General features: G+C 44.8%; 1 protein-coding gene across 3 annotated transcripts in view; it reads left to right on the top strand.

The window, feature by feature from the left end:
* NRK (Nik related kinase) overlaps window positions 1–22,124 on the top strand; it is an 89,455-nt gene continuing 67,331 nt past the window's right edge. For all 3 annotated transcript variants that reach the window (XM_041485145.1, XM_041485146.1, XM_041485144.1), the window contains exons 1-2: window positions 1–223; window positions 4,709–4,774. In XM_041485145.1, coding sequence (XP_041341079.1) covers window positions 182–223; window positions 4,709–4,774 — 108 coding nt within the window. In that variant the 5' untranslated portion in view covers window positions 1–181. The remainder of the gene's footprint in view (window positions 224–4,708; window positions 4,775–22,124) is intronic.

Here is a 22,124-nt window from a genome sequence, read left to right as displayed (position 1 = left end):
TGGCCCCGACCCCGCCGCGCCGCACGTCACTTCCTCGCAAACTTTTTCCCGAGCTGCTCCCTCCGCTAAAGTTGCCGGCGGAGGGCGGCCGCCCGGGCCGGGGAGGGCGTTGGGGCCGGCCGGGCATGCCCGGCTCCCTGCGCCCGCCGGGGCACGGCCGCGGCACCGTTAGCTCCGAGCCATGGCCCGCAGCCTGGACGGCATCGACCTGGCGGCGCTGCGGGTAAGGACGGCCGCGGCTGCGGCGGGGGGACCCTTCCCCGGGCTCGGGGCTGCCGACCCCGCCGTGCGAGGCTCCCCCGCGTTCTCCGCTCGTCCGAGCGGCTCCGCCGAGCCGCGCCGGCGCTGCGGGACCGGGGCGCAGCCGCGGCGGTGGCGGGGACGGCGGGGCGATGCTGCCCGTGCCCGCACAGATGCCCCAGGGGCTCGGGGGGCTCGGGGGGCTCGGGGTGCAGCCTCGGGGCTCTCCCGGTACCGCAGCCCCCGGCTCCGGAGGTCGCGCTCCCTTGGCTGGAGCGCTGCGCCGCCCGGCTCGGAGCGCTGCACCGCCGAGCCTCCTTCCCCTGCCCGGAGAGTAAATAATTCCTACCGACAGCCCTAAAGACGTTGTGGGTGCTGTGAAGAGAAAACAAATGGGAAACTAGGAGCTTCTGGAAGAAAATATCTGTGTGACGGTTTGGCTTGTGTGGCCTTTTAGTTGTTATTGAAGTTTGGGATCTTTTATGCCCCCCCTTCTTTCCCCAAGCTAAAACAGTCAGCATTCTCCTAGTTTCCTGTGAATTTTTTATTGTTATCCTCTTACGTTTTTAATGTAAGCCACACTTTGGCCACGTTAAAAGCAGTGCTGTCAGTGTTCCACATGCACAAAGCGGTGACAGGGCTGCGTGTGATGCCCCCAGTTCCACTTGCCCTTTTTACACAGGAGCTGGCCACTGAGCAGCCCGTCCAACCCAGGCAGGTCTTTTGTGGAGCACTCTCGACAGAAGAGGAGGGAAGAGCTCAATTGTGGCAAAAAGCAGTCATCCCCAGACAGCAAAACCAAAGCACTTTCTAAAAATATCAGGGAAAAAAGAAGGAGGGCTGGGAGAAGCCTTTGCGATGCTCACATGGTGAGAAGGGTGTTCCAGACTGGAGGCAGAAAGAGGAAAAGCAGCAGGGACAGTAAAGTTAGGGAGCATGGCAAAAGGCTTCTGGCTAAGCAAACAGAAGTTTAATCTGGCTCTGCTATGAGGTGTAAGGCAAAATAATGGAAGTTCTTCTTTAGGGCTTTAGCAGATTAATCTCATCTCCTTAAATAAATGAGGAAATAGTGTGAGTTTGAAAAGAAGTCATTCTGCAAAGCAGACAGCAGGCTTTGTGACAGAACCATCTGATTCACAGCCTCCAAAGGCTGAGAGATCTGTGAATTTCAGCCTCCACAGGGGAAGGGATAAATGTCTGGTTTTGGGAGAAACCCCTTGGAGCACGCCAGTAGCCTTAGTTTGGGGTTTGTGCTAAGTAGGAAGTGGGAGGCAGGTGAAGGTGAGCTGTGGAAATTATTTAAAGACAGGTGCCTTGCCTTTGCTGTGTCTGAGGAGTTCCTGGGGCCAGCAGGAGCTGCCTGGTGCTGTGCTCCAGCCTCCCACAATTGTGAGCGGGGTCATTTTCAAACTGAGATTGCCCTGCTCCCCTCCAAATGGGTGTTCAGCAGGACTCTTCCCTTTCCCTGGAAAGAAAGGAGCCTGTGGTTTCCTCACACTGCTGGGTTCACCAGGGCAGCCAGAGGCTAAAAAGCCCCTGAACTCTGCATTAGGTGCTGAGCTCCAGAGGCCCTGTGGAAGAACTTGTGCTTCAGACACCTGGATCTTCTTTAGCTGCAGGGATGTGAAAAGTGCATTTTGATCACGGTCTTGTTGCTTTTCGTTCTGCCTTGCAGAGGAGATGGACGTGGCCTGGCTGCCTCTGGGCCAGCAGGCTTGCTCTGCTTTTTCTGAGTGTGCTGCAGGTGACTGGAGGGAAATCGAGGTGGTCACCATATGGTAGCATGGGTGGTGGTAATTAACCTTGGAGTGATGAATGTTCAGGCCAGTGTTCTGGCATCTTTCAAAGGGAATCTGGCAGCTGGGCAGGTGCTGGCTGCTGAAGGGTTAGCTGGAGCATGGCCTTAGGTGGTAGCTGGGAGGAAGCACTACATCAGTGGTGATATGTGACTCCAAGACAATTAGGAAGGTGGCCCATTGTGAACAATGCCAGCAAACAATGCAGTGCTGATATCCAAGCAAACAAAGGCAATCCAAGGACCAGAGCCCAGATTAATATCCTTTATGACTCTTAACAAGACTTGCTTCACTGTGGTGTCCTGATTAAAAGAAGAGAGATGGCAAAGTGTTTGGCTGCACTCAGACCTGTGGAGGCTTGAGGTGCTAATGCTCAATTTGCTAGCAAGGGCAGGATGGGATTTGCACTGTATTAACTTTAATGCTAATGTTTATTTAGATAATTGTTAGGGTCTTTCCTGGACTGTCAGAAGCCTTTACAAGCAAACTATTAGGATACTGAACCAGAATTGAATTTATTGAAAGAGGAAAGAGAAGCTAATTTTGAGGCACTTGAATTACTATATTTGCATAATAAATAAGCTTAGAGAAGAAGAGTAAAGACAGAACATATTTAAGTGAGAGAAGCAGCAGGAAAGTCCAAGTTGAAAATGCAGTTTAGGTTCCCCTGGGTTTCTGTGCACTGTGGGCACTTCTTAATTCAGCAATGCTGCTTTCTGCAGGAGAGGTGGTGAATTAGGGTGCTGCTCATGCTTCCCATGGAGTGCAGTGGATATTATGCATGGAAGCCCTTTACTGGAGAGTTCCTTGGAGAGCTGCTGTGAGTTTCACTGCCTGGAGCATGAGCTGCCCACAGCACAGTTCTGTGCAGAGGTTGCACGTGAAGCAGAGGTTTTGTACCACCCACGAGTGGTACAAAATAAACCATTGCTTTAGCAGTAGTGATGGTTTATTTGCTGACTTCAGCCCCACTGAAGTAAAGCATTTGTTTATATCCAGACTAGTCAAAACATAAAATGAGGAAATGAGAAGAAAGCAAAGAAAACTTCAGTGAGATCCAGTCTTGTAGGCATTCTTATGCCTGTGCTTAAATCCGTATGTGAGTGTTCCCATTGATTTCCTTTTTAGTGAGGGCTTTTGGAATTGGGGTTTATGTCTAGAAGGCTTACTGACTTGTTTTAAAATATATGACAGAGCAAAAAAGACAACTTCTGACCCATGCAGGTCAGTCTGTATCTTGATCTGATTTATGCATTGCTTTTTTAAAAAAAGATCAAATCTTTTGAGATTGACAGTCCAGAAAGTTTAAGATTAAAACTCCTTTAACTTAAAACCAAATGAACTCATTAGTACTTTCAGTTATGGAGGTCTGGGCTGTGTTGCTCTGAAAGCTCTTGGCATTTATCATGACAGTTGTGCCAATAAAGGTAGAATCTGCTCAGGAAAAAAAAAAGCCTGTGTGTTTCCACTGGGGTTTTGCCAAGGTAAACATTTCCATATCCAATATGAAGAAAGAATTACTTATATTAAAAGATTAACATATAAGTGGAGTGGAGAGAACTTTGATACCTCTTTAAAAAAGGATGTTTTGCAGCCAGCGGCATAGAAATTGTACTTAGATAATGTTTTCTGTATCACATCCCTCAGCAGTACCCATAGGCATTAACTGACATGATAGATTGCTGAAACAGATGTGGTAAAACTGACACATGGAGTTAATAATATTTTATACAAAATATATCACTCTCAGTGATACCATGGCAAGAACTGAGCAGAGTGATAAATGGCTTAGCCAGAAACCAAGAAACTGATCTCCTGAGTTCTTAATGGTTTTAAATAAATCGCTCAGGTAAGTTTTAACTGAAGCACCGGACTTTTTAATGTGCTCAGTTGTTCAGGAGTGAGCATTGCCCGTGCCTGGCAGCAGGAGGGCTGCCTGTGCCCGAGGGGCTGCAGGGGAGCCCTGCTGCAGTGCTTGGTGCTACAGCACAGGGCTGGAAGTTGGTTCATGTGGAATGGTAGTCTGATCACCTGACTCATTAGTCCCTTGTGTAAATTAACAGCAATCTAGTTTGGGTTCAAAGCCAAGAGTTCAATCCTCAGTCAAATTCACTTTGTTATGTTTGCAGAACAGGAGAGTTGAGTGTTCTCAGCCTGCCTGTAAGTTCAGGTTGCCTGGTTTGGTACATTTCCCTTCACTAAGGTAACTGGGCTCAGGTGCTTTCTGTTGTAATTTTTCAATTCTGCTCTTTAGGCTTTTTCCTTTGTTACATTGCTCATACCAAGTGTTTCACAGCAGAGCGCAGCAGCTCAGCCTCAAGGCTAGCTCAGTGCTGTAAGGCCTGGAACCTGGAGTTTCTTCTTGTCCTACTGTAAGCTGAGTCTTCATTTGAATTCTAGCATTTTTCACACACCTTTATTTATTTGTTGTGTTTGCTGTAGTACCATCCTGCCAATCTTCACCGAATTGTTTTGTATACAGAGTTCTGTGAAACTTGACTGAAAATGTAAATATTCATGCATTTCTTACCCTGTGATTTGTCAATTTCCCTTTAGTGTGTAACACATTAGGAGATGTGCCTCAGATATTTCATTTTGGTGTTGTACAATTAGTTTCTGTTATGAAGTTGTTGCTCTAATCCAAATAATGTTATTTATTTTGCTTTCTGCAGGACCCTGCGGGAATATTTGAACTGGTGCAGGTTGTTGGAAATGGGACATATGGACAAGTCTACAAGGTTTGGATCCCTCTTTAATTTAGGATGCTGATCTTGATAAAGCTGTATTACCTAAATGAGCACCATTTAAGAAGGTGGACAATTGTTCCAGTAATAACCTGGTTTGTCTTGCTCTCTTTTCTGCATAATGCAGAATGTACTACCTGTGAAATTCCATGGTCCTTCCTTCTGTTCTGTTTTCATGTCTCTTTGCTGCCACAGGTCACATAAATGGCTTTTGTACCAACTTCACTCTGCTCTGTTCTTATTTTCTTTTTTTCAAAATTATTTAAAAAGTGTCTGGCAGAAATTTACATCAGTGATGGCCTGGATTGGGTGAAGTTCAGAACTCAGACAGCAGTGCTTTTCCAGACAGAGGTGCCAATTAGCCCTGCTCTGCAGGAGGCAATGAAGTCTTTGATTCTGTCTTTACCTGTCACACTGCTTTGTCACTGTGGTATCAAAGCAGAGCCACCAAACACGAAACTGCAGCAATTAACATTGCCAGAGCCCAGCACTCTGTGCACCAGGCATGCTTCAGTTGTAACAGCCAGCCTAGAAAAGTGTTCTCTTCTCACTGTGAAGCCTTCCCTAAAAGTGATTTAAGAAGAGGAAATAGTTGTGATTAAACAGAGAACCAGGTTCCATTTCGAGAAGGAAGGCAGAGGAAGGAAAAGGCCGTGCTGCTGAGCCCTTGGAGGTGCAGCAGAAGGTGCAGGAATAAATCTGTCTGGTGCTGCTTCTCCCCCAGGTCTGCTGCTGACAAGGCTGCTTGGCAAGTCCTTGTGTGTGTGCAGGCTCTTTGTGCAGTGATCCCTCTGTGGAAAAGTGCACAAGGGTCCTGCAGTAGCAGTGCAGGACTGTTCTTTCTCCAGGGCACTGAATACATGCTGCATTTTGGTGTCCATCCTCTGGTGCAGATCTGCTGTGATCACGTTTTACTTTCCCTTTGAAGCTATAGGTCCTGGAAGAAGCTTTGCAGCAGCAATTCTGGGAAGTCTCTCTTTTCCCATGCTACCATTTTTTTAATTCTTATTTTTATGTCAGAAGCAGGATCTTTCTCATGTAACTCTTTGTGGTGGTAAAGTCTGTGTTATTTCTGAGATTGTCATTCAGATACTGCTTTTAATACTAATGAATTAAAAATACATTCTCAGGGGCTCACATGGACAGATTAGAAGCCAAGAGAGATTCAGAGGTGCTGTTGTATTTTTTTTTACCTGTAAAAAGATCCCAAACCTCCTGAATGTTCTATGAAATAGTTGACTTTCTTTCTGTGTCTGGGTTAATTTTATATTGGGAAAGAAAAATTTCAATCTAGTCATCTTTTATGAATGTTGAGTATGAATCAGCTGGTTAATCATGGCAGAAGCAGGAAGGAGCAACACAGTTTGCTTCTCTGCTGCAAAATAAAATGTTTTGAGCCATCATGTAGCTCATTAGAATGTTAGCTGCCAAAATGTGCAAGAAATATTGACAGTGCCAATTTAAAATTGCACCCAAAGGCTGCTCTCCACCGAGCATGCCACAGACCAAGTCTGACAGCTCTGGGAATGGGGTGGCTTCAGTCTCTGCTCGTTCTGCACTAGGACTGGCTGGAACACCTGAGGAAGGCGCTGGGAGAGGGTCTCAAAGGGCTGGGGGAACCTTTGTGCCTGTGCATCCTGCACTGGAGGGGTGAGGGCTGTGTGTGTCCCAGCCCTGTGCAAGCGCACCCCTAAGGAGGTGAAACAAATGGTTGAGCTTTGGTCAGACAAATTCGTGTGAGCAGTGGGGTGTTCTGCTGGGGATGGAGCTGCTCTTGGTGGGAGCTGCTGTTGAAGGAGCTGATGGGGACAGCCAAGCTGGACAGATGCAAAATGCACATTCCACACTCAGCAGTCAGCTCTGCCGCTGTTGTGAAGGATTTTCACCCAGCCCAAAGCCTCAGCGTGTTTGGAAATCCTCCTGCAGACGCTGAGCTGCCCCTGAATGCTCTCGGGGGCTGCTGCCTGGGGGCATCTCCCTAGGGCTGGCCTTGCTCTCAGGGCAAGGAGTTCTCTCAGGAGGAGGGCAGCTGAAATGGAACACTGCTCCTGCAGTTCTGGCCATGAGAAGTGAGGCTCAGTCACTTTTCTTTTTAACTTTTGTACACTATGTCCTCTGATCTATAAATGCTAGCACTGATAGAGTGAACGAATGGAATTCTGGAATAATTTTGCAGTTTGTCTGGTATAAGCTTGTGATTATAAATATTTAAGTTATAAAGTAGTCTCTGTTATCCATGTACTTTACTCATATCATTAGAGCATGTTTTTATTCTCCTGAGGTGTTAGATTCTTCCATACATTCAGAAACTACACATAGTAATTTGCACATAATCAAAGCAAAACTTATTTCACGCTAAATAAATTATATTCAGGATTACTAAATGGCTTTGTTGGCTGTGAAGATGATTCATATTTTAATATATGTATTTTAACTGTATAAAAATGAAAATAAAATTGTGAGGATTCATCACTAGATTTGCAAAACCATGTTTAACAGATTTATTGAAGGAGAGTATTATTCATTCTGAATTATTCCAGTTCCAGTTCAGAGTCTTTTAAAATTAAATGGAAGAGGTATGAATTGTACACATAACAGTGCTAGAGCTGAGTAGAAATGTTATAAAGATTTGTGTAGAATAGCTGACTAAAAGCCAGCAGATTTTTTTGACAACTTATGAAGTAGTAGGACATAAATACACCAGTATTGGCAACTTCACCCTTTGGAAAGAGTGAATTAGATGTGTAAAAAATCCAGTGGTACCCAGAATTCATGAGACTTAGGCTTCTTCATTATCTCTTGAAATTACAGGTGAGTTTTTCAGTTAATTCCTGGTTTCCATGTGCTGGAGTCCAAAGAACAGTCCTGTGTAAGAGGTGATTCAGAATAGTTCCATGGGAGGTGATAGCACAGTCTTCCCTGACACTAAGGGAGAACTGGAAGTAGTTGGAAATGGTGCATTTGCTGGTGGTTGGGAAGTATTGACTCTTTCATGCCTTTGCCTCCTCAAAGGCATGAAAGGAGGAGTTGAAAGGCGTGTGTTGAGGAGCTGAAGGTCAGATTGTGTCCAGTCTCTGCACCATCTCCACCGAATGCATTTGGGAAAGATAAGTTTCTGAACATCCCATGCACTGCTTCTGGCAAGATCTGTCCATCCTCCTGCGTGCTCTCGAGGCCAGGGGTGAAAATGACAAAGCAGGGCATGAGCAGTTGCTCTCCAAATATGAGGGCCAGCATTTTTGGGGGTTTCTAGAGCTGCTGATCGCTAAGGACCTTCAGGCAGCAGAGCAGTGGTTTGTATCATGGAACTGCCAGTGTCATCTGGGAGGAAGTGAGAAGGCTGAAGGTGCCACTGGGAAGTCCCTGGGGTCTGCTGAGCCATGGCACTGCTGTGAGTCCTTTGCTGCTCCCATTACCTGCAGGAGTTTGCCTGGGTGGGTCTGTGGCTCTGGGGTGCTGGCTAGTGCTGGCCCATCACCCTTGATGCAGAGCAGTTCTGTGCTGGTCTGTGCTTGGCTGTTCAGTAAGAACTAAACTCTTAAGTTTGGGGGAAGTGAATATTTTTTTCAAAGACTTCTGCTGTTAGTTTCATAACCTTTGATGAGAGGTGTTTCTTCCATAGGAGCCTCTTGATGCATTGTCTATGTTCCAATTTTCAATGCAGGGTCATTTTTCTGTTGAGTGAATGGGGAAAGGGAGATATGGGGGCAGCTGAAAGCGTTGCCATTTTTGAAGTGTTTGAGTCACACAATTCTTCCTGAGCTCTGGAAGAGGCTGTGGGACTCTGACAGTTGTCAAGATGAAGAGGAATTGTTCCTAGTCCTTCTCATTCAGCCGTGCTCTGAGAGTCCTCATCTTTCTGAAGCTTTCATGGGCCAAATGAGGTCAGCAATGGTGTTTTCTGATGCCAAGAGGCACCTGATTGGGGCTTTTGTCTTCCTTATTTTTAGTGATGTGGATTAGCCTTCTCCTGGGCTTGCCAGTTTCCAGTGGCCTAGGGAAAGAGAGGCCAGTGTCTGTGTATAGTTGCAGGGGCTGAAGTTTTTTGGCACATGATCTTGGAGGCTGGTGATAAACCCTGACAGATTTGCAGCTGCTGTGTGTGCAAAATGGTTTTCTCTTTAATGGAGTCTGGGGGCCCAGGGAACTTGAGAGAGGTGCTCTGGTTTGGAGCTGTGAGTCAGGAGGTGAGAGGTGGTTTCCCAGTAATGCAGCTGATGAAGAAGCAGCAGTGCTGTTGCTGTTGTTAGCAGGGGTGGAAGCAGCCCTGCCTTCCTGCAGTGACTCTGCATAGCTAGTATTTTTATTTTTCTGTGGTCAAATAAGACTCAGGATGCAAAAAGGAAGCAGGTCTGAGTAAGGAAGTGTGTGGGGTTTTGGCTGATTTTTTTTTTTTTTTGTTTTTTTTTTTTTTTTTTTTGCACACAGTTGCTTCTTGGTGTTGAATCGTGCTTCAATTGCTGACCTGAGTTATGGGTTACTTTGCTGCTGATGTAGAATGGCAGGAGTGCAGGAAAACATAAATACAATGTTTCAGTTCATCTTAATTTGAAAGTCTGTTAAATTCTTGGTATTCCATTTCTGAATAACTGGCTGATGTAATTGAGTTGGGAGTGGTGGGGGGAAGGACCATGGGGGTTTTTGAGACTGGGTAGTATTAGAAAGAATCACCCGACCATGCTAAGTTATGGAGTGTTATAATCTGTGGACTGTGTTGTAAACCATAATTAACGGTAGCACCTGTAAGGTGAAATGTAAGAAACATTACAGTTATGTTCAGTATAATCCAGATAGTGAATGTGTATAAGCTGAAAACTTTTAAACCATCCCTTCTGTGGGTGGGTCAGAAGTAGCCACTTTCTAAAGATTGTGTCTTGGGGCTGAAATGCAATTTCAGAGTCTCCAAAGTGCTGCAGGGATGTTAAAAATAACATGTAATCTCAGGTTGTTTTGTTGTCATTTGTGGTGAGTTACAGTTTTCAAGCTAATCTTAGTCTTCAAGGCACTGAGATTTTGACAAGTCGAGGAGGGAAGTCAGTTGTACTCTATAGAAATGACAAAGTGCTACTCTCTGTTTCACTAGCAGCTGATAAAAGTGCTTGTTTGTCTATCTGTTTGCTTTATTTTGGTATTTGGTAGTGATGCCTCTTTCTTGGTCCTAAAATTAAGAGGCAGACACAGTTAAGAGATGAAGGGTTTTTACTTTGGTGTTTAATAAGGTCTGCATGGTGCGACAGTTCGTCAAGGTGGAATACACTGAAATGCACACACACGGTAGATCACGTTTACAATTTTACAGACCTTGCAAATTAGCATATCTAATGAAGATGCCCCAAAGAGAGGCTTGAATGAATAGTGTGACATGTCCCTATTCTAGAGTATTCCCCCCAAATGGGTCTAATCCTGCTTTGCAGGATGTGTTCTAGAGGGGCCTTGGTTTCTCAGGACAGCGTGGGGCTCTCCAGCCTCCAGCTGTGGGGCCGTGGGATGTTTGGTCTCCTGGCCTAGCAGAATACCAGGGCTGTGCTGAGATACCAGGCTTAAAGAGTTAACAGTATGCATGCTAAGAGTTTGAGAATACATAAAAGGAATAGAAAAAGAAAAGGCAGAACCCACCATGGCAGCAGTAGAAGAGCTGATTGTCTTGTCCACATTAAAAACTCGTTAATTACAGCAGGCAGCAGTGTATGAAGTCACTGCCAGCAGTGCATGGGATGGAGTCAGCAGCTCATTGCACAGATCCTTGTGCAAACAAGTAATGGAGATTGTCTGCTGCTCCTGGCCATGGGGATCTCTCCCAGGAGTATGTCAGAATTTAATATGTGCTGCTGCCATTGTAATGAGATATGAAATGCTGTTTGCTTATGAATGGGTTGCCTTGAAAACTGAAGCATGTAGGGCTGCAATCCCAGTAACACACTAGAGAGGTGTGGGTTGGGGTTTTGGTATTTAACTTCTTCAGTTTTTAATGAGACCCTTGAAGTCTGCGTAGTACCAGGTGTGTTCCTTCATCTTCTCTCAGTTGTCTGCAAATCCTAAATACACTCCCATAAATGTCTCCATGCCTTTCTTGTTGCTTCCACACCACAATTGTCCTTTTCCTCCCCCATCAGAACAGGTGTGAAGTTGGCACCCTTGATACAAGGAGGGCAAACTGTGCCTTGGACTGAGTCAGCAAGAGCCTAGCCAGCAAATCATGAGATGTGATTATTTCCCATGGTCTTGTTAGGCCACACCTGGAATGCTGTGTCCCATCTTTGCTCCCTCAGTTCCAGAGAGACGTTGGGAAACCAGAGAGGATTCAACAAGAGGCAACCAAAACATTTAGTGGGTTGAAGAAAGAAAGGCAGAAGGAATTGGATGTTTTTCAACCCTGGGAAGAGAGGCTGAGGGCAGTGTAGTCACAGTTCTCAGGTGTTTCAGTGATGGCTGGTACAGGGATCCACAGGGCACGTGGGCTGCTCGGGGAAAGTTCCATCAAAAAAAATCTAAGAAAAAAATTCTGTACCATGAGAATGAGTCACCACTGGAAGAGGTTTCTCATGGTGGTTGTGCAGTCACCCTTGCTGGAAATATCCAAGGCTGTTTGACACTGTCTTGGTTAATGTAACATAAGTCCCTGCTTCTGACAGAAGGTGGGACCATGTGTTCCCAGAGTTTTTCTTTTCCAATCTCAGTTTTGAGTGCAAGACATGCATACTATCAACCCAGCCTATTAGGGTGTGAATTGCTAACTTGGAGGATACAAAAAAACCCCCACTTGTATATTAAATATTTATATCTGTATGAAATAGGTAGTTTATGGTGTGTATTCAGTTGTCAGAGTCAGAAGCATTGTTGTGCTGGGGTTTTTTAGGGATTTGGTGCTGTGTTTGGGTTTTTTTAATCTTGCCTTCCCTGCCTATTTGCGTGACAGGGCCAAACTACATTCAGCACTGGATTTTGAAATAATGGATCAAACATGCGAAATTAATTAGCAAATTGTGAAGTCCTGGTTCTAGTTAGTGAATATTTCAGAGGAACTCGATTAAGATTCTTAGGAGCCAAACTAGTTTATCAAAAATAGAAGAGTAAGGATGTGAAAAAAACCTCTCAGCTGTGGAGTGCCTCTATACAATAAAGGCTCTGACTGAATAGAGCAACATACAATAATTAGATGTGCCATTAGAGAGTAGTAAAATCCTTGCAAATAATTTGTTGTCAGGCCTCCTGCTTTCAGCTCCTCCATGTTTTGGACCTAAAACTCCATGTGGGAGAACACAGTGCATTTTCATCCTAAACTGTTGGCATTTTGAGCTCATGTTGCATAACACTTCAGAATTTGTCACTGGGTCATGCTATTTTGAAGGTAAGAGAACGTGCTAAAAATGCACTGGCGGTAATATGAGCATAGTAGGAAGTAGTTCAAGCTCTTAATTCCCTGCTCAAGCACTTTGCTGTGCTTTAAGCACCTCAGCAGTGACATTGATTTCAGTAATCCAGATTCACTCCAACGTGCAGATAGATCAGCAGGACCAGTGACCGTGGGTCTGAGCTCTGCAGTGTCTGACCCACTCAGAACCATTCTCACTGGATACAATATATAAACTTGGGGGAAAATTGTAATTGCCTATTTGCAGTCCAGAAAACCATGGCTATGACAGTTAATGAATGGATGACACAATATTACTTAATTTTAAACAGCAGAAAATCTAGTGTGTTGTTTGTAGGTGTTTGAGCTGATTCCCATGGCAGGCTAGCTTTAGTAACTACTTTTTTCACAGTGAACTGCAGGATTTTAGAGCCTGGTGAGGACATATCACCTGATCTGTGTGTCTCTGACTCTTTCTTAGAGCTCCTTATGAATTGTACTTTCCAGATCTGCTTTAATGTCCTGAAGAGTGATTGTGTGGTTTTTTGAAAGTCATTCTTTGGTACTTCTGGGCAATAGCTAATAAAGCATAATAAAAGGAACAACAAATCAGTTGGTTTCCTAAAATAAACCAAGGAACTATTTTTCAGCTGTTTGTAGTATACTTTTTATTTTTCAAAATCCTTGTGTATTTTAAGTCTGCCCTTGTAACCTTCTGAACCTTGTGGAATTCCTGAAAGGTTTTCAAGATTTGCTTTAGAAACACCTTCCCAAAGGCCATTTATTCCCCATCCCCTACATCCTACCCTTGAAAATACAACATTTTAGTAACTTCTGAGATCTTGCAACTGAATAGTGCAGAAGATACACTTTGTAGCAAACTGTGACCTCTTCAGTGTCCTGCATAAATAATGTTATTAGTCCTGGGCAGTAGCTGGGGTGTGCTCTGGGCAGTGCCTTTAGGAGCCCCCAGCGTGTGAAAAATGCACTTTTTCATAAAGGTAAGAGAGGGCCTGAAGTGGGCAGCTGGGGCTCAGGAGATCTTGCTTCTCTTCTTGCCCCTGCTTCCCACCATGGCTAAAAACCATGAATTTGCTGGAAATTGAGCTTTTAGTGTGAGTGTAGCTGTTAAAATGGAGGCAGCCCTTGTTTTTGTGCAGCATTTTGGGATTGTGGTTAGGAGGAATCAGTGTGCTCATGGAGGTGATTTGTGAATATTGGTTAGCAGCCACTTCCTGAACAACGTGCTGTTTGAAAACAGTTTCACTTGAATCCAAACACGGGATCAGGAGAAACCGGAGTGGGAAAATTTCAAGGAACGAGTTGGCTTTTGTTTTCAAACTTTGCATCAGAAATGTCAAAACATTACATTTAATTTCCTTCGTTTGAACATACATTTAAATTCAGCAGGATGTTTAATAGATTGGGGAAAAAAGGTACAGTCATACTGAAATAATCTGGCATCAAAAAAAAAGTGAATATTAATGTGAATTATTCTGATTTTATATTCTGAGAGGAGTGTTTGCAACCAAAAGCGAGACCAGTTGGCAAAATATTGACATTTTGTTGGTGTTTACTGAATACTGGAATTGATTAAGTTCTGTTTTCTGACTATGTGGTTGCTACATCTGATTTGAGCTTTTTAATGCAATTTTTACTTGTATCTCTATTGTTTAAAATGGAAACATTTAGAGGAAAAGGGCATAAGAGAAATGTGTCATGGCCTTCTGAAAAGAAAATTTCTCAAGTTCAGTAAAATGTAGATATCTTTCTTATGTAGTATGCTGAATTTGGCAAGGCATTTCCTCAGTATTTTAAAATAACAAAAGGGTAACCAGTTTACTAATTATTTCTGTTGCAGTAGATTTGTCTACTTCTGTTTTACTCTTGGCTTTAAACCTGTGGACAATTATACTAAAATATGCAACAAAGCCATCATGAAAAAAATATGCATATGACTTAGATAATGGATTCTCAAATGTATTATTTACACAGATTGTTCATTATGTTGTCTTGTTATATGGAAAAAGGAAAGAGCTAGAAAAAAAAATATTTGTTTTTTGCAGTCTAGCATGAAATATTTATTGTAACAGGCTTCTTGCAAACATTCTGCCCCCAGAAGCCAAATCGTGTCAGTAGATATCTGATTGCCTTTTATTATGACCAGAGGGTTAAGTTAGGAGTTGGGGGCCACTGTTATCTCTCGTGCTTTGAAAATCAAATTTCTGTGGCGGGGTTTACAGTTTTCCTGTGTTTTGCCCTGCAGAAGAGGACAGGCAGCAGCAGTGCATGAGTGGGGGGCACCAGCCCATTCCTGCTCTGGGATGCCTTTGGGATGAAGGGTGGTTTGTTTCCAGAGGCATGGGCTGTGCTTTGTTGTCCCTCCCATGGAAGGTGGCCAGGTTTTGGAGGCAGCACACGGGCTGGAGGAGCAGGGGTGCCCCGTGAGCCCAGCGCAGCCTGGCATGGCTCAGGAAGGCTTGAGCCAGAGAATGTGGTGCACGGAGGGCACACGGGGCTTTTTGTGCCTGTGCAGATCAGCCTAAGCGGGTCTGACGTTTCCCAAAGGCGCCCGAGCTCCTGCTGCCGTGCTCGTGGGTCGGGGTGCAGATTGCTGGGTGCCCAACTCGGGCAGCTGCCCTGGCAGGAAGGGGCTTGGACAGGGAGAAGATCCATGTATGGCAGCCTGCTCTCCAAAAATGTGCCTGAAAATGGATGAAGGAATAAAGAGATGCACTAACTTTCTTTTGGACACTTGGAAAAAATCAGCCAGTACTCTTTTGAGAAGAGGAAGGTACAAAACAAAGACTGAAAACTCAGGTCTTCGATAGCACACGTTGGAGAATAAAGAACAGAGAGGATTTTGGACTCATCCTTTCCTCTGTTCCCCTCTTCCTTTCTTTACATTATGTTAGTTTCTAGGTACCCACCTGTTGGAAGACTGCATGCCCTGCATCCCTGGCTTGCACGGTGGAGTTACAGTATTCTCATGCTGGTGAGGGAATCAGCACGTACAGACACTGTGAGAGTGCTCAGGTTCCTGCACCTCCTGCATTCGTGGGGCTGTTCAGAGAGTCACACAAGCTCCTGGTCAGGCCTTATCATGTCATTTGGCTTCCTACATCTGCCAGAGGCACGGTTCTCTGACCAGCAATGGAAGGAAATGGCTTTATCAGAGCTGGGTGGTGGTTGGAGCCTCATGGCACTTGCCCTGTCTGTCACACAGATGGGTTTTGAATGTCATAGTGAGTATGAGAAGTATCTGGCTGGCTAAGCTCTTGTGGTTGCTGTATCCTGCATTGTTTACATTGTTCTGGCAGACCTCTCCCTTTGAAAGTTATTAATATTAAAACAGAGCAATTCTTTATCACGTGGAGATGTCCTTCTAGCCCAGCTCTGCCAGGGGTGGCTGGGAGGCTGCGGCAGCTGTGCTGGGATGGAGGCAATGCTGAGCCACACCAGGGCTGGACAGGGATTGTAGATGCCACTGGAATTCGGGCTGGAGATGAAACTGTGGTGTGTAAACTGTGGTTCTTAGTGGGGAGCCTGTCTGGTTGAATCCTCTGGTGTGTAAATGCTGCCTGATCTTCTGGAAGGGTTGTACCTTCAGGCTAGGTGAGCCAGCAGTGGGTTTTCTTTCCTTTCTGGCTTCCTTTATTGCCAGGCAATAAAGCAGCATGAATGTCATTGTCCAGTGCCCTGTTGTCTGAGCAGTCAGAAGCTATTGTGTGATGTGAAAAGTCCCCAGAGATTGCATGATGCATTTTGATTTCTCTGTATAGAGCTGGGAGCAGGATCAGGAAGAGAAATGGGGAAGCTGCTGCCTCTGCATTTCCCCCACCCTGGGGCAGGCTGATGACTGTGCATTCTCCAGGTGTATTCCAGGAGCTGGCTGTGGTGTAATAAGCCACATCTGTCCTGCCTGCCAAGGAGGACATCCATGTATAAAGGGCCCTTTGTTAGCAAAGAGTGTTTGCACTACAGGAGATGACACAGAGGGCTTTTCACTGTAATTTTTTTTGTTATTCCCCCATGCTGTGCTTGCCTTTGCAGCAGTGCCTTTCTGCAGATGTGCTGCTGAGGTTTTGTGGTCCCTCAGGTGGGTCTGTGGCTGCTGGGCTCAGTCTGTAACAGGGCGTGGGCCTGGACCTGCTGGTGAAGCAGAACAACAGCTCTCTTGAGGTTTGGTTTGCAGAAAATAATTTTTTTTTTTCCCCTTGGTGAAAACAAGAGGAAGCCTCAGCAGGTAGGAGGTTGATGCTTTGCCACAAAATCGTGTTCTCACATATCAGAGCAGTGAGGGCAAAACCACTAGCTGGACCCACCCCTGGCTGTGGGCAGCATTTACTGCACCAGTTGGTGATAAACCCATGTTCTCTCTCATTGGATCATGAGACATATGAATACTAAATTACTGAAGTTAATTGCTGGCTTTTCTAAAACAAATTCTCTTTTAAAAAGAAGAAAGAGCTGGCAACAGAAATAAACAGAAATTTTCAAAGAACTGATCAGTAATCTCCTTCTATTGAAGCTGCTGTGAAAGTGGACAGAAATGGAGGTATGCAAAAAATGAGCATTTTGATGACTGGTGTGGCTGGATCAGTGAAAGGAAAATGACAAACAAACCTGATTCAGGCCACTGAGCATGTGCACACTTACAAAATTGAGCTGGAAATAACATTTCTAATTAAACTGGGTCAAACCATGTATGCAAACCAGGTCTTTAAAAATAATTATGTGAAACCTTGTTTTTTTCCAGTCCTTTGCACATGATGTCATTTGTTTGACCTATTCAGAGGGGAAGTTAAGTGCTCACAGTGGCGTGATGGTGCTTTGTGCTCACCTTGCACTCATTTGGTTACAGAGCAAATGGCAAATCAGAATCAGTGCAGGGAGCCAGTCCCTAAAGATGACTCAGTGACTAATTTCAGAACCCCTTCTTTTTAGGTATTTGTTTTGCTGTAACTCTTCAGTTACTGAATGTGTTAGGTTATTTTCTTGTGCAAACGTGTCAGAAATAGGTATTTTCTGTAAGCCTCAGTGGTGCAGGGAGGAAAGGAGATTGTCTCCTCTGATTTGCACAAAGCATGCAGGGATTGAATCATCTTGGAGACCAGATTTAGTTGGAATGGGCTGACTGGTTAAAACATGATTGGATGCAAGAGGACTGCAGTCCCATACATTCTGTTTTCTTAAAAAAACAAAAAAAAACTGGCTGAGCTTCTGTCTTTGGTAGTGCAAGTTTATGTGCTCCCCTGAACCCGAAGGTTTAGAAGGTAGAAGGCAATGCAAAGCAACTGGGAGATGGCTTTTCTGGTGTGGGGTTTTCATATGCACTTTGATATATGTTTTTTTTTTTAAATTACTCTTTTGTTGTACATAGAGACCAAATAATTTAAATTTCTGTTATTTAAATATGTGCATTGGCAGTGCTGTAGAGTTTTAGTTTATCCTGAAAAATTTTCCTCTGGCACATAATATCATATTTATCCAAAGCAGCAGTGAGCTCTTGGTGGTGTATTTTGGCATCTGGATGTAGATGACGGAATATGCAAAGGAGCTGCAAAAGGAAGATTTTTTGGAAACTTGTGGATGGTTAAACTTTTTAAATGATTTTTTTTAAGTGAGCACAACTAGATGTTAAAGCAGAAATGCTAGCTTTTAAAATTTATATTCCACATGTAAGCCAGCAAGTTGCTGGCATTAGCTGGATGCCTTGTGGAATGTTGAGGTTGTTTTGCTGTTTTGTTTTAGTCTTTCTTGACAGCTGCTTTGGATGTGATGCAGCTGCTTGGACAGGCTATTGCTGTTACAAGGTAAAGGAAGCACACAGGGTTCAGAGCTTGGAAAATGAGAAGTGGCTTTAAGAGTCTGTCATGGGAAGGGTTCTGGTGCAGCTTCACTGACATCCGAGGTACCTTAGGCTAGGCCAGGGGATTTCAGTGTTTCAGCTTTGAATGTTTCTATGTGTGTTTCTGTGCACGCCCTTTGGTGTGTAGTACCCGGCCCCTGTTGTGTTTGGTGTGGAAGAAGTTCGTGGAGTTTCCCAGTGCTGCCTGTGGCACAGCAGCTGGCAAGGCTGGGTGAGGGCAGTGCCCTCGATCCTGTGCCTGTGAAGGTGTGAGTGTTGAGAGTCAGAGCAGTGAGAGCTCTGTTTCCATCTCTAGGTTTGTGGAGAGCCTCATTTTCCCTGGGCTGTCAGCTGTGGGTGCAGCCCTGCAGTGGCTTGTCAGAGGTACTTTTACACAAGTGGACACTCTGCAGCAGTGGCTGGGGTTTATTTCTCGTGTCACAAGCTCTGGCTCAAACCTGTGAGAGGATCTGTGCAATCACACCTTTTCCAACAGGGAAACCATTGAAAATACACTTTTTTTTCATTGTAAAGTGAGGTTTGTTTTGTTTGAGAAATTTGACCCTTTATGAGACAACTCCACATCTAATAAACTCACCAGCAGAAATTCCTTAGGACATAGAATCATTAAGGTTCTCTGGCTGACTGCAGTGGGGCCAGGAGTGCGAGAACCTCAGTGTTGGGACAAGCCATGGTCAGCTGCTGGTGGGAAGTGCTGCAGGGAACCTTTGTTAGGTGTAGCAGCAGTGCAAGGGAGGAGGGCAGGGGCCCCCAGCCTGTGCTGGGGCTCTGCTGTTGTTTCACCCACACACAGCTCACTGTGCAGTTCACTGCTTCATCTTGCCCTGCACAAAATTAATTTGGCTTGTTTAAACAGGGCGAGACAAAGAGATGAGAGTTTCAAAAATCCAGTTAGGGCTGTTAAGTAGTTAATTTCAGGAAATTATTGGTACCTCTTGTGACCAGTTCTTCCAATGATTCACTGCTGCTTTTGCTTCATGTGTGCTCATAATTATGCTGAGCTGCATTGCTTAAGGCTCTGCGGTTCTTCAGCTGTAATGTGCTTAGCCATTTTCTTGAAATTATTCTGCAGGGGTATTTATTTCTTTCTTCCTCTCAAGAGCTCACTGTTCATTTCTACCCTGCTGTGATTGACTTCAATCCCTACAAGTAATACAGAAATTGAGAAGATGAAGCATTGAGCAGTAACTGCTTGTAGCTGTTCAGGAACTATTACTGTGCATCTGACCTGTGGCTTGCTTGAGAGGGGAACCTTTGCCAGCCAGGCTTCTGCTGTACAAAGCTGATTAGATCAGTTTAGAAAGAAAAAAAAAAATAATACACCTGCTCCTTATGAATTCAGATTATTTTTTTTTTTTGTTTTTGAACTTGGAATCTCCTCTCTGTTTCAAATTCATTAGAAAAACGAGCTATACTTCACTTGTAAGACTAATTAAAAGGGTAGTCTGGTTTCATTTTGGAGACTAACTTAACACTGAAAGCCTTTCCAAACATTTAAGTAATTTTCCCTTGAGTTTTCTGGACCATCTGGCCAATAGGATTTTGGAAGGAAATGGGAATTGACTGCTGCTGTGAGATCAGTGCCATGTAGCTCATCTCTTACAGAAATAATTCAGAAATCTGGAGGCTTTTGTGTTTTTTCACAGACTAATTGTGTTCATTAACTCCCTTTTAATTTTTGGAGAGGATTCACCGGGTAGAGCCAAATGAAAAGGCATAATTATATGCTCTTTTTTTTCCTCCTCAGTTAAATGCTCTGCGAAGAGTTTGGTATGTGTGTAAAGAATATGACCTTTCCCTAGGCAAACCTCAGATCTTCTGAACTTGACAGTATTAGTCAGCAGAGTTTATGAGTTCAGGATTCACCTCAGGTGAACAGAGTCATAGGGAGGGTATTGGCCAAGAAACACTGAAGGCAAGGCTCTGAGGCTGTAAGAGAAACCCTTTTAATGCCAGTTAGTAACTAAGGTTAGTCCTGGGCTGTCCATAGAGTGTGAGCTGTGCACAGCCACCTGCAGAGGTGCATACCTGCATGGTACTGCGACCTGGGTGAGAAAAACACCACCAGAACTGGAATGGAAAAGTAAATCACCCTTAAGGTTGTTGTAGCTCTGTCATCATTTAGGCTGGAACTTGCAGCTGTGTACCCTGCTTGCCTCAAAGCCTTTTTTTAAAAAAAAAAACCCAACAACGCAGTTTTAACCTGTGCAGAGCCATGTCCATGTTCTGTATCATATGCAAGAGAAAATTCAACTATGTTACAGTTGCTGTTTACAAGAATGCTGAAGGATCTTTAAAAATTCAGTGATATAAATGCTAAGAGCTTAATGTGCACACAAGGTTGTGTTTATGTGGGATAGAAGGCTAATAAAGCTACATTACTTAAAAAGCTAAAAGATGACTCTCCTAACATGAGGTTTGTAATTGCTGTGTGCAGCTTAATCTTTGTAGCTTTGTAGCAATGGTTAGCCAAAAAACCTTCCTTTGAGGGATTCTTGCTCCAGAATTCTGGCCACCCATCAGCTGACCTCCTGCAGCCCAGCCCTGACTTCCTTTCAGCAGGATGGGGCTGGCAGGACACCCTTAACTCCTTGTGACCTTACGCAGCAGAGATGTGCAATGACCAGGTTTTCTCTAGCGCCTGCATTTCTGCAAACGGATGTGTATGAGTCAGGCAGCAAAAATTCACTGGGCTGGGGGGATTTGTACCTCACCCCAGACTTAGCTTCTCAGCAACCCCTGTTCTGCAGAGTGAGAGCCTTCCAAAGGCTGAGGCTATTCCAAAATTTGTTTATTTTTCTGGATGAATAGACTTCTGGTGCAGCAGACCTTTGCTGTCGTAAATCACCTCTGGGCTCCCAAGTGTTCTGTGAGACTGGCTCTGTGCCAGGGCTGTTCCAACCCTCCTGTTCACAACAAGAGGAGCCCTGGGACTTCAAATACCCCATATCCCCCGTCCTGTGCTGTCCTGAACACCCCACCAGCCCAGTGTCTCCAGGCCAGAACTCCCATGGGAAGAGGAAAGAAACCCATGTCTGCAGAGCCTCTGTGCCCTGACAGGGGTAGCAAGCCCTGGTGGGGGTCTGAGGTCGGAAATCTGAGAATACTTCAACAGATGTGAAGGGATGTGACAAATGCCAAAGTCCAGGATGAATAGCAAGGCTGTTACTTTTGCAAATAGTGATATTTAGGCTCAACGAAATGAGTTTTATGTCTCAATAAATGTAGTGTGAGGAAAATGGGATCACTGCACAGCTTGCCTCTCAGACCTCTCCTCCTATTCACTGTGCTGCTGTCTGAGTTACTCAACCCACATATGGCCCCAAAATGTTGCTTTTCTTTCCGTGTTGGCAGCAGTTCCCACTCAGGGGCCTTGTAGTTCCCTCTAAACTCAAGCACCTGGATGACTTTTGAACAGAGGGGAGCTGGAGCTTCAGTGTTTGCCATGCCCTCAGGTGCTACTGAAGTATCACCAGATGGAAACTGGACCAAATCAAAGTCAGTCTGGTCCTTGACCAGGAGCAGCTCTGCCTCCAGTAACCCTGTGACCCCCAGCCAGGCTGACCCCAAATGTGGCAGGTGAGGGTTGTTCCTCCAAGGTGTGTGCTGCAGCTCTCAAACTCCCACTGGCACCCAGGACAGGCCACCCTGGTTTTACCTGCCCCAGGAGAAGTGTTCCTGCTCTTTCCTGCTCTCTGTCTTGCACATTGCTCACACTGTTCAGACACTTTGAGTAGCAGCTGGGGATCTAAAGCATCATGTCTTCATGTTAGCTGAGCCGGGAGAAGCCACAGGAATGGGTACTTCCCTCCAAATGAGCACGGAGCTGCAGAAGATTACATGGGATGTTCTTCTGCAGACACCACCCACTTCAAATAAGTAGAGGACAAAACCTCTCTGTATTGTAGCTAGAATGGTATTTTCAAAAGAGCTTGGTGCTTTTCTTGATCTTGCTGATCACAGTGAGAATAACCCGTTTGGGAGCAGGTTTCACTATCCCAAAAGATCAGTCCCTAGTCCATTCTCATACAAGTATGAGTTGTTCATGTGTTGGATGAGGGTTGTAATCTGATCAAGTGAACTTACTGATATTGCAAAAAATGTCGATATTCAAACGTGTG

This window comes from Pyrgilauda ruficollis, unplaced genomic scaffold (genome assembly GCF_017590135.1).
Source record: "Pyrgilauda ruficollis isolate IOZ18807 unplaced genomic scaffold, ASM1759013v1 scaffold7, whole genome shotgun sequence".
Taxonomy (NCBI): domain Eukaryota; kingdom Metazoa; phylum Chordata; class Aves; order Passeriformes; family Passeridae; genus Pyrgilauda; species Pyrgilauda ruficollis.
The sequence above is the reverse complement of the archived record's forward strand: the minus strand, read 5'-3'. Positions and strand labels throughout refer to the sequence as shown.